General features: G+C 40.7%; 1 protein-coding gene across 1 annotated transcript in view; it reads right to left on the reverse strand.

The window, feature by feature from the left end:
- rgs3a (regulator of G protein signaling 3a) overlaps positions 1-13,066 on the reverse strand; it is a 146,837-nt gene that overhangs the window by 110,891 nt on the left and 22,880 nt on the right. The window contains exon 3 of the mRNA XM_042509299.1: positions 11,909-11,976. Within this exon, the coding sequence (XP_042365233.1) occupies positions 11,909-11,976 (68 nt within the window). The remainder of the gene's footprint in view (positions 1-11,908; positions 11,977-13,066) is intronic.

Raw genomic sequence — 13,066 nt, forward strand, 5'->3', positions numbered from 1 at the left:
GGAATGCTACAAGAAGTCAGTACGAATGTTCTTGAGTTTTTGCATCAATCACAAGATGTATTACTGAAAATAAATGATGATAAATTGGGAAAAATTCCCTGCATGCATTAAATATTGAATTTGTATGAGTAGGGCCGTATTGATGAATTAATAATTTAATCAAAGCAGCAGTAGAAGAACTGACGAGACCAAAATGTACAATTAACATGAATTTAGATGTGCCCAAAGGAAGTAAAACCCTGTAGCCTGTGCAATACGTGCTCATGCATGTGAGACAGTTTTTCCCTTTTTACATTCACGCTTCATTGCGCGTCCATCCTTTCAGACATGAGTGCATGAAACTGGGAGCAGAAATTCTGCCAGTCTGATGATCCGATGATTACAGTACATGTCTGCTTTCCAACAGAGCAGCAGAGGTAACACACCAATCACACACACGATATACATATTTTGTTAGACAATGGCCGAGTATGTTCAAAGACGAGGACAGCGTACCACCCCCCACCCCCCACCCCCCCCCCCCCACCCTCCCCTCCCCCACACACACACACAACTTCGGTGTCATGCTGTATTTTCATAACGTACGCCTCGTCTTCATTGTTTTAATTTCAAAATTTGGGTCAAAATTTCATATTTTCATTTAATTTCCAGTTTGTTCTAATTCAGATGTGCACGAAGTGGTTTATATATATATATAAGGAGAGAGGCAAAAGTTCATATCATGGCAAACGTATCTCTCCTCCAGTCCTGCTGTCCTCCTCTAACTATGTGAACAATAAATAATGTAGCAGATAGAGAGCTTGTTCTCCCCTCTCAAGAAACTCCCATCCCTTACAGTCAGTTTTTCCTCTCCGGATGTTTTGGACGTGCAGTTGAAAGTGAATTTTCTTCTCTTCGGTAACTGCAGGATTTGATAGTGTGCAAACTATGATATTACCACATCAGTTTTTTGCAAACTGCTTTTGTATTAGACAGTTCGACAGCTATTGTTACAGCTTTATGAACTATGGAATTTAATTTAACTTTGGCAAATTAATTATAAAAGCACTGATTGTATCTCTCAGACTTCTTTCTTTCTCCCAGTCTCTTACTTACAATCTCACCCCCCCCCCCCCCCGCTCACTCTGTGTAACACAGACACACCTGAGGCAGCCTACATCCAATGCACAGGTGGCACAGTCCGTGGATAGTGTGCATCACACCCCCGCCTCCTCCTCCTCCTCTTTCTCCAGTGTTCAAGTCTGCAGCCAGCACGCACACACTGCGACGGTGACTTTCCACCTGTCCGGCCCCTCTGCAGCCCGAGTATCTCCAGAGCCTCCTCTGTGCAGCCGAGTGTGTGCTCCTGGGGCTGTGCTCTGATGGCTGGGTGGACTTGAGTGTGTTATGAATCATCTCGACAGTGACAGCTGCCCAAAGAGTGGCTGTAGTTATGCAGTGTTCAAAATGTCCAGTTTCTAGGTGACAGTTGAGCTGTGGCTCTAGATAATAATATTGTGTCTCACCTTTCTAGTGTAACAAAAATATGTCCTTGGAGACTTTTTTTTAGCCAAGCTGGCCTCTTACCCCAAATGAGTACAGATTCAATTTTCTCTGTAATAGTCCTTTCTGCAAAATTGGCGTTACTCTGCCACTGGCCTCCAGCTGCACTGTTATCCATCCAAGGCTCCTTCGTAACGACTCGAGTCATCAATCCACATTTTTATGAGTCTGTACCTGTCATTTCTTCCACAACTTCACGCCTTCCTCTTTGCTCTTTTAAAACTCTAGTTCAATCTTCCCCTCCTCTTTCCTTCAACTTCCCTTCGCTCTCTTCTCTTCTTGCATCGGTCCTATTCCAAAACACACCGTCCAGTTTCTCGCTCTGTGGTGTAAACAGCAGCGGTTGCAGTAGCCCCTGAGATCAGCTGTGTGAGAGTGTGTGGCGGCGACATGTAGGCGAGACTGGCGCTGGCTTGGCCTGCTCAGGCCACACTGTAGCTCCTGGCAGGGGCGCTCATGGGAACTCTTTAGCAGCAGAAGAATAGGAGGAAGTGCCTCCCACCGCCACCCCCCCTTCCACTCACATACACATACACACACATGCTCATGCACTTACGCATACCTCGCCACCCCACAGCCAGGACGGCTTTGTGTGTCTGCCCCCGATAAGGCCAGTTTGCTTCCTGAGTCCACACTATGAAGCCGTGAGAGGTGCTACAGCTCTCGGTCTTTTGCAAATATACACTGTGGTGACGAATGTAGGTGGCACGGGTGAGACGGGGAGAAAATGCAGCATTTTTATAGGTTAGTCTGCAAACTTATAACAGTTCAACTTTAGGCCATAGTTGGACTGTGAACGGAAATGTTTCAGATTGTTTACGACTTTTAGGTCAAACAACTTTTAATTACCACATTTCCCAACAAAACAGAATGACGGCAGCTTTGTTTGGGACCATATTTAAGTCTCTCGCTCTCTAATTCTCTCTCTCTCTCACACACACGCACACCTCAATCACACCTCATCAGAATCTTTCCACCTTCACTCCCACACTCCCCAATCTCTACCCAGACATGCTTGTTTGTTATGTTTTCAACTTCCATATTTCCTCTGCTTTTCCTTTCAGCTCCTCCCCCCTCACCCCCAACAGCAAGGTACGGAAATTCACAGGTCTGCGACCTCTGACAATCTCCCCTCCTTTTCCAGTTATCCAAACATTACTGTTATTTTTGTTTTCAATATCCGTATGCCTGAGAAAGAGGTGTCAATCTGCAAAAAATAACAACAGACAACTCGGCAGCGGTGCAAAAAAGAGAAAGCCTGTTAAATTACAGCCATAACAGTGGCCAGTCTAACCCCTAGCAACCTCATTAATTCCCAGCTTGCCTCTTTACCTTTTTAGCGTTTGGATGTCTGGCTCATGGAATGAAACATGAACAGAGAAGTGACAGAGAAAGAGAAGGGTGAAAGAGGAGCGACGCTGCACTAGTCTCTACAATGCTAATAAAGTGGCAGAAAGGGCCGTTGTCTTAAGATCCCTTCATGCCAGTAGTAATGGCAGCTTTTCCCTGTTTGCCTTTTCAAAAGGGCGAGGGTTACCCGTCAAGCGCACAAAAAACACTTTCTCTCTCTTTCATGCTGCGCTGTTCACCTCTAAATAGGCAGAAGGACGGATTAGAGGGAGAGAAGAAAGGGAGAGAAGAAAGCATGTCTTAGGGAGAGGAGTGAAAGAAGAGTCTGAAAAGCTTGTCTAGGAGCCAGACGAGGCCAATCTGGTGTTTAGTAGTGTGGGATCTCCCTCTGTCTGTCTCTCTCTCTTTCTGACCTGAATAAACAACTATGAAAGGAGGAGGTGTCTTCCAAGCCAGTGAACATGCATGACGGGTCAATAAGGCCAAGTTCAGGGTCACAGCTGAAGTCGTTTTTAAAATCAAAACTGTGAAGGCCCAGCATATGGAATTATAACTACAGTTACAACATTTTGAAGGTGACACTGTGCATCATATTAGAGAGTGAGATGACTACAAACAGAGAGCAGAGCAGTCCTGTGGCTTCAACCTTAGAGCACTTATGCTAGACTTCCACAAAATCAAATCAAGGTCAGCACTTAATCTATGAGTGAAATCAATGAAACACTGAAACATTATCAAAATCTAAGAATCTACAGAGTGGCCCTGTGAGGATCACTGAGGCACAGCAATGCTTTGAATGCAAGTGTTAGCATGCTAACATGCTCACAAATACAATGCTACTATCTGCCAAACATTAGCAGATATATTTACAATGGTCATCATTTTAGTTTAACATTTAAGTATGCTAAAATTTGCTAAGTAGCACTCAGCATTAAGCACAGCTAAGGCTGGTGGAAATGTACAGTAATTTTGCAGGTATTTGATCTTATGGTCTTACGAGGGCCCTAGATGAAGAGTCAGGAGATCACCAAAATGATGACAGCAAATTTCACACTCATGACAGTGCTCGTCAGAGTCATATTCATGGAAAGCCATCCAATAATTGTTTCAAGTCTCAAGTTCTAAATGTCATATGCACAACAAATACAGAGAAACCATCGTTTGCAATGATAATCTTGTATCTCAGGGTCCCTCTAAAAATGCTTATTAAATATGTATCAAAGAAAATCACGCAGGTAAAAAAACAAAATGAGAATCTAAGACATAAAATCATACAGAAGTTGAATTTATAACATATATAAAGGAAAAGTTTCCATTTTGATTCTAAATCTAACACTGAACGAAAAGTGCTTTTAATTTCGATCATCAAAATCAAAATGAGAATCAGAATAGGCAAATAAATCAAATCTAGAGCTCATAGGAGCTATAGCTTCTATGAGCTATCTTTCTCTTCTCTCCCATTTGTTGAGATATTTCAGTCTGGACCGACAGAGCCACATTGTGAGAGATGTGTCACCAGTGATTTTCAAACTGAAAAGAAGAAAGATATTTTATAAAGCCTCTAATTCACCAATGCAAACACACATCAGCAGTAGCCAACCTGTAATCAGGGTGCTGGCCTGCTCATCTGGAGCAATTTGGGGTTGAGGGTCTTGCTGAAGGACACAAAATGTGGCTAGGAGGGGGCAGCCCTAATAGGTGACTCACTCTCCCATCTGAGCCTCAGCGCTCAGTACAATGTGATAAACACTGTACTTTTATGTTGTAACCTCTTCAAATTAGAAGACCGTGCAGAGCAGCTTCGGCAAGGACAAGCACTCCTACACCCTGCATCCAGCAGAGAGCAGATGAGCGTTAGGAGCAGCCAGGGCCTGAAATACTCACAAAGGAATACATTCTGACAATAAAATGAACCATTCTTCATTTACTCTGCGATGTTTGCCAGAAAATCTAACCTCTCTGTCCTCTTTTCAGCTCACCTCACCCTTCCTCCCCATCTTTGCCATCAGACAGAAGTGTCAGACCCATTTTCACAGAGATAATTTCGGAGCTAATGCTTTCTGACAAGCAAAGTGATGCAGGGGGACACGTCTGGGGCTCAACTATTGTTAATATTCATGAACTCTCCACTCATTGCCAATGACATGAGCAAATAAGGTTTTTGCCAGTAAACATAACTGGTAAATGCTGACATGGCAACTGCGAATACTTGTTGTGCTGTCAGTCTTTAATCTCTGGTTCAGACGATCAATGTAAAGTGAGATGACTGTCATTTTCTCATACTCACAGTTTTCAAGATAAATCAAATATCAAATATCAAATATTTCATGATGCTTTTTACAAGCCAACCAATCAGTGTTTACTATATAGACTGTATAAAAAATAGACATAGCAAACATGACGTCACCCATTGGTTTTGTTTGTCGACTATTGTTTTGAAGCGTCGAGTTTGGTATTTCGGCCATCGCCATCTTGATTATTTGGAGCATGAAGTGACCATATTTGGACAATCACTCTTCTGTGGAGGAGCAAAGATGAATCTGACTCACAGACTGCAGGGACACCTCGCAGACAGTCTGTCACTCAAGCAGCCCTACAGTTAAATATGTGTAACTTTGTACCTTAGTAAAATCTAGACAAGTTATTTTAAAAAAAATAAAATAAAATTCACCCCCGCAAAGTCATCGTGAATGTTGAAGTTGGCTATAAAGAACCATGTTTTATACCAACCTGTAAACATGTTTATTTCTGCTCTAAAGTTGGGCATTTTAACATGGTGGTCTATTTAGATTTGCTCTGATATGGAGCTAGCCTCAAGTGTCCAGTTGATGAACTGCAGTTTTTGGCACATTCACATTGGCTTCATTTTTTAGCCTCAGAGTGCCTCAGTGTCATCTGGTTTACTTTAACTTTGCTAAGGCAAACCTACTGTATACTGTAAATGACTATAAATAAGGATTTTCTACAAAAGAGGTCATTTAATATTATTAAAAAGGTGCTGCACTTGATTTTTATTAAAGAGAAAGTGAAAGTTTCTCTAAATATCACACTGATTAAAAGCCAGGGTGTGTCATTACAAATCACACAATTTTGCTCATTTCACTATGACTGGTATTTATCCCAAATGCCAACATTTCCTGCCTACATTACTTAAAAAGCAAACCGCAGTAGCACTGGATATTTTTGGATAAACTGAAAAGACATTCAGCTCACAGTGAGTCAAAAGAAACAACTTGATTGGTGTGACATTCTTCAAAGCATAATTTCTACCAAACACATCGCAATTATCTAAATATGTAAGAACAATAATGCTGAGTGAAAATACTGGGGAAGGTTGTATAAGTGAAGTCAGTGGACAGGAAAATGTTCTTGAAATAGCCTTGTGGTTTTCTGAGGGTCATTTCTTTGTGGATAGCGAGTAATATCTTAAACAACATCTGAAACGTAGCAAACCTTCAATGAGTTTCGTGTAAACCCCTGAAATGATTCATGTGTAAGGCCGTCGTGAAAAATGTTTGAGTAGGTAAAGAGTGGGCAGTTAATGATACCACAGATCTCTTTGTTTAGTGAGGGTGATGGCCATGGGTGGACAGAGGAGGAAAAGAGAGAAGGAGGAGGCCACAACAGTAAAGGAGGAAATACGCAGCGGTCTGGAAGGACACAGCAACAGAAAACCAGTACAGAAAAGAAGAGAAAGTCTAAAAGGTTTTCCATTCTCCCCTAATTTAGTCTGTGAATGCGCTTTCACCCCCTCCCTTAACTCTCCCCCGAGACTGTCCCACACAAACCGCACAATCATCTGTTACTCTGATTCACCCGCAGATAAAGAGGAAGAGAGAGAACAAGAACGAGAGGGGCGGGAGGGGGGAGGAAGGAGAGAGGAAAGCATTCACATATACGGATGTAAAACTTTTTCCATCTCAATGCTGCGCCACATCATTACTGCCCTCTTCACCTTCCACACAACTTCAAAAGCTGCTCTGACTCTTGACATACTGGATGCAGAATTGTTATTCTGACAAAGATGTTGAAATTCTACAGAAACTAAACACTGTTCTTGTGATAAACTGTGCTGAGTGTAATGTATCAGCTGCACAAAGCAATTAAAAAAGGCACAGCATTAAACGCTTTAGCATGTCTATATGGGATAATTAATGCCTAACTTGAGTTTCTGTGTGTGTACGACCTGCATTATGTGTAGAAAAAAGAAGAGTGTGTAAAAGGTGAAAGTAAATTGAGCTCCTCTGTGTGATCCTGTCCAGCCAAGCCTATTAGTTACAGAAACTCCATATGACCACCGCTTTCCACAGAGTTCAGATCCTGGAGTGTTTCTAAAGCAACACGGATATGTTTCAGTGATGAACTCAGTAGATGATTTTAGAAGGGGCAAGGGGGGACAACATCCCCTTGTTGGCAAAATGACCAAAATGGGTTCCCCTTGTTAACCTGCCAATGCCCCCTACCCCCCGTATCTGGAAGCAGGCGCCACATCCTATCTGGACGCAGACCTATAACTAATAAATTATTCAAACTTATTAAATTTTGACAAAGCGTTTCTATTTTCAGTAGCACAGCATTTGTAGCACTGGTTTAATGGACCATGAGACTCACTCACAGACCAGTTGCATGGGTTAAATCATGTGAGTAAGATACACACAGATTCAGCATGCTGACTCGGACAAAGTGAAAAATGTACAGAAAGGGCTAAAGTTAAGAGGGAGGGAGGTCGTGCTAATGTGCTAACTGGCAAACTAGCATCAAGGCAGTATTTCGTTTTCTCGTTTTGAATGACTATTACAGGTGACATCTGTCTGCAGGCGCAGAACATGCATGCTTGTTGGCTGTCGGTTCGGCGTGTTCCTGTGCAACTTTTTGACAGAGACACTGCGACGGGAGGGCAACAAAGCTGGGGGCTTTTATCTCAGGTGTCAATTTGGTGTGTCACGGCAACAGTCGGAAAATTAAGTCAGAGAAAAGTCATTTCACATGAGGTGCTCCAAGCCGAAAAAGTAGACAGTAAAAACAGAGCTTTCAATTAAGAATGGATGAGCTCTTTCACTTTCATTTGTCCAAACGCAGTTGAAAACCAGTATGCATTATTTGCTGTGAGAATGTGGCGATTATTAAAAGCGGGAATGTTAAGCGCGAGTATGGGACAAAGCAAAGAGCACCTTTTGAGCAAATATATCCTCTCAAATCTGAGGTGCAGGAAAATAAAATATTTCACATAACACTAAATCATGAGAGAAATTAGACATTAATAAATCACCTACTGGACATACAGACCTGTTGAATTGGTCATACTGTCGCTCACTCCAGGTGTCGTGATGATTATTATTGAATGAAATACTCCTTGAAAGCCTGACAATGCATCACAAGCATTTTTTTATTTTTTCACCGACCATGTCCAGTTTGGTGACAATGTTTTATTTTTTTTTTAAATCAATTATATGAATATGTAATTAATTGATTGGGCAATTCTTAGGTATAAAGTTATTTCTAATTCTGTTTTGAGAAACAGTTCTTTTTTTAGTAACATTGACAGAACCTCCACTGATTATAACTGGTTTGAAATAACAATGGCATTTTGGAAGAAAACATAATGCAGATCTAATTATGTTTTTAATATGGTATATACTAACATAATAAGAAAAATGTTGTTCATTGACGTAGGTGGAAAGTCACAGAATGTTGAAAATAAACACGTCACAGAAATAATTTCACTATAAATTTGCATTTGTTTTTCAGACAAATCTTCATTCTTGCAATACAATATCCTCTTGTAGCAACTATAGCATTGCTTAACTTTTTATCATTATGTTTAGCCACAAACAGCACTTGGCTAAAGCTAGGTAAAGATCATGGTCTTGGTTTAATGCAGAAAAAAGTCTCACATTCCTCCGAGCGTGAGTGCAAATTCTTTCTTGTTTGTGGTGAGTGTATTTAAAGCAGTCTGGGGCATTTCTCAGGTCAGGCCTTGTGTGGTTGTGGTTTCCACTTTCTCTGTGCTCATGGTCTGTCAGTATGTTTTATTAGGCCACTGCTTATGCTGAAGTGCTGTGCTGTCTTCTGACAATATGCTGTAGAGAAATCAGCCAAGAGTATGTTGCAGTGAAAGCTATGTAATACTCTTCTTTTCAAGTGCTTGTGTACAGTCTTCTTTTTACATGTAGCCTGCTCCATACACTGCAGCACCTCCTCTAAAGTATCATTTATAACAAGTAAGTGGTGTTACAGTCAAGTGATGCATTACAGACGTTCACGAGGAGAAGATACACCATGTCTTATATGAGCCAGCTGACTTTTCTTTTCCTCTCTGATTCTCAATAAGGCCTGCTCCTATCTAAATATAGCCACTGTCACATCATAACCTGCAAAAGCGAATTTGCTAAAGTATTATCCATGTTGGCATCGTGTGGGAACAGGAGCCAGAGTCAATTTCCCATGAAAGTCACTCTGGAAATTTGCCAACTCAGGATCCAGTTGGATTAGTAAACCGTGGAGGAATAAATCTTTGCCCACAGCTGTAGTGTGAACAAAAGCATGCAAAAAGATGCAGCAGTTTTAGCCAACGTGGCAATCCTATCTCTGGTGTGACCTGTGAAGATGGGTCAAGTGAATAAAGACGGCACTACTCTGCCAGCAGTAAAATGGGAATATCTTCATGTTTGTTTTTCTGTATGACAACAACATTGTGGTAGTGCCACTTGGCACTTGGTGCATGGTAAGTTTTAAATGTAGATTTTTTTTCAGCTCTGCAAACAGTAATCAAAGGAAATCTTAACTTCAATCCAGTGACCAAAGTACAACTAGCACACAGAACTCAACTCCACAGTGTAACAGCAATTTAGACATGATTATTTTTAATTATTTAAGAAGAGGAAAAATGATTTAGTTTATTTTAAGTTTGATAATTGCAGCATAACAACGCACAGTTCATTTTAAATGTATCGTTCACATTATTTTATTTTTTAGAGAGAATAAAGGCTTTAGCCATGTATCAGAGAGGCTGGGGAGACAGGCTCTCTGGGGCTAAAAAAATGAAGCCAACCGTGAAGCGCCAAAAACTGCAGTTCCTCCAAAAGCCAGTCAATCCCCATAGGCCCCCATGTTAAAATGCCCAACTTTATAGGAGAAAAAAATATGTTTACAGCCTGGCACAATTAACGGTTTTGGTCTTATTGCTTATCTCCCTTGTTATGACAACTTTACAGACGGTGAATTTTTGTATACCTCACTTGTTTACATTTTATTTAGGCTTACAGTTATGCACAATTAAAGGCATGGCTGCTTTGAGTGATAGGCTGCAAGGCGTCACGACAGTCTATGGCTATATCCACACTAATACCTTTTTGCTTTTGAAACAGCATTTTTAGAGGAACTTAATCTTACTGCACACCATTTCAGAAATTATCTGTACATACTAAGACGCCTGAAAAAGCACCAGATATCTACTCTGCAGGTGACTGTTATAGAAAATACTACAGAACTGGCAAAAATCAAGACCAAAGATTGGTCAGGCCACAAACCAATGGGTAATGTTGTGTGTGACTATGTCCATTTTGAGTTGGCAGAGGGATAGTGATGTGATTTTTAGCATCATGCTCTGTTAATTACAGCTTAAAAGCTAAGGAACAAAAATCAGTTGAAATAGCTACAGCTTATTAACTAACTATCTATCCTCTTTATGTCACATGCATTGCAAACTGCAGTATGGATGTAAAAATAATTACTTTTGATTGGATTAATGAAAAAGAAATCCCAATCAAACTGAGTAGATTGCATAAACCTCTTAAATGATACACTCTCCCAGTGAGGCTCAACACTGGCTGGTGCAAAGAAGCTGCCGGCAATAACGTGTCAAGGAGGTCTTCACCACTCCCAAAGCAAACAGTGGGGGATGCAATGACAGGGACTACAGTGCATGGGAGACTGAGCACTCCAGATAGCAGAAAAACTGGGAAAACTGGGAACAAAAAAAAAGTTATTAAAGTAATTAAAGTAATTAAAATTATTAAAGTAATTTCTGGGTCCATCATGGATCCCAAACCATACTTTAATATAGTTGACAAATTAGTTCTTAACATACAAATATGTTTCTGTTCCAGCTGTTGTCATTATTGCTGCTGTTGTCAGGCAAATACTGACTTCATTAATCACTGTTTCCTTGTCCCAACTGTAAAATGGATAAAAGTACCATCAGTCATGCTCCTGTGTCTCTGTTAGCAGGTTGAGTGGTCTCTGCAATTAATTTTTAATGAATTTAGAGCTCCCATACAGTCAACAATTTAGAAATGAAGACAATGGACATTAAAAAGATGTAAAAATTAAAATATTAAGACAAAAGAGTTTAACCATAAGCTTTTAACCATGAGTTTAACCATGTGAAGGATAAGAGAAGACGGACATAGGAAGGATTTGTAAAGTCAGTGAGCAGATAAGCAGTCTTTAAATACATCTACACATCCCAACCATCATTCTTCCAAATGTGACTTGCATGCAAGTGAGCTTTTTTTGACAAATATCGTCTTTCTAGAAATGACATCTTGCTCCATTCACTGCTCAGAGCTCAAACGCATGATTCAATTAGTTGCTATGGTTGCTGAGAAATGTGTAACATGGAATCCATGCAATCCACATCTTACTGAAGGCATGTTTATGCATGATGAGTTTGTTGGACATGGAGCAATGTCACGGGTCAACTGTTCCATAGGCTGATCCATTCATTGTACACGCAAATGAAAACACATTAATAGAGGGCACATGCAAACTTCCAATACTTAAAGAAATAATGCACCTGTATAGAGTAATACTCATCAAAACTTTCAACAGACAATCCACCGATAGAGTTAACAGACATTTACTGTATGTGCACACACTGCAATAAACTTCCAAATTATTTCTGTTGCTCGCATGCAAAGAGAGACAAAATGCCTAGATGTTTAAACTTTACATGAACACACACACACACACACACACACACACAGATAGTAAAAATAGGACTGATTGTACTTACTGTTAAGCATTGCATATTCTCAGGGCGATTGGTCTCGGGGGCAGCACCATGATTTGACAGCACAGCTTCTGAAATGTAGACAAAGGAATCACGGGCTGAGACAGTGCCTTTGGAGCACATTTCTCTCTGTGCCAATGCAAAACAGCCCTCTGGATGCACAAAAATAAAGTCCTCAAATAGTTCTGAGAGTCCATAAAAGTGACTCAGAAAGATAACAACAAGCAATTATGGCAACAGTTGTCTGGAGCAGCCTTCGCCAGGCTGGGATTCAAACTTCAGAGCGCACATAAAAGACTAAAAAAGAAAACGGCCAGCCGAGTCAAGGAAAATCCCGTAAGATGTGAGGATCCAACAAACTGCCCAAGAGACGAGTGGAAGTGAGAACAAGTGAGAGGGAGGGAAGGAGGGAGGGGTGAAGAAGAGAAAAGGAACTCCTCTCTCACTCCATTATCCGTCCGTCACAGGGCTCCTGGGAAGTTGCTATGGTTACAGGGACTCACGCCTCAGTGTCCTTTTAACTATTGCTCATAAAGGCAGCATTCAGCTTTGGGCCACAATGCAGATCTCCCTCTCTCTCTTTCTTTTCTGTCTCTTTCTTCTACAATTCCTTCTGTTTACATCGTTCACTTAACATACACATCTTTCCCTCTCCTTTTTTCACTTTATCTCTCAAACTTCACACACAGCAACCCCACTGTCCCCCTTCCAACCGCTACCTCCTGCCTCAGTTTGGTGTTGCTATCCTTCTCCTTATTCCTTCTTTTTCTATGCTCCTCTATCACACATACCTCCATCACCATAGGAGAGAAATTATACTACCCCAGACTGTGAAATGTAATTTCCAAAACTCTGTTGGGATAATCATATTTCAGTCACAAACACATAGTTTCAAACGTCCATTTAATAGCTTTAAAGATGAAAACGCACATTTTAACACTGCATTACAGTGTCATGGTTTTTTTTCTCTTGGTGTAACACTTCACTTAAACTCTATCAGACTTATTCTGAACAAACCATCAATCAAAGATATCATCAATTACACATTTACTGGTTTCTGAAATGAAAGCTTCAAAATATCTGGCACAACATTTTATTTATTTGACTTGAAGTCATAATAAAATTATGTAGGACCACACAAAGCATGACAGTAAAACATAC

This window comes from Plectropomus leopardus, chromosome 20 (assembly GCF_008729295.1).
Source record: "Plectropomus leopardus isolate mb chromosome 20, YSFRI_Pleo_2.0, whole genome shotgun sequence".
Classification (NCBI taxonomy): domain Eukaryota; kingdom Metazoa; phylum Chordata; class Actinopteri; order Perciformes; family Serranidae; genus Plectropomus; species Plectropomus leopardus.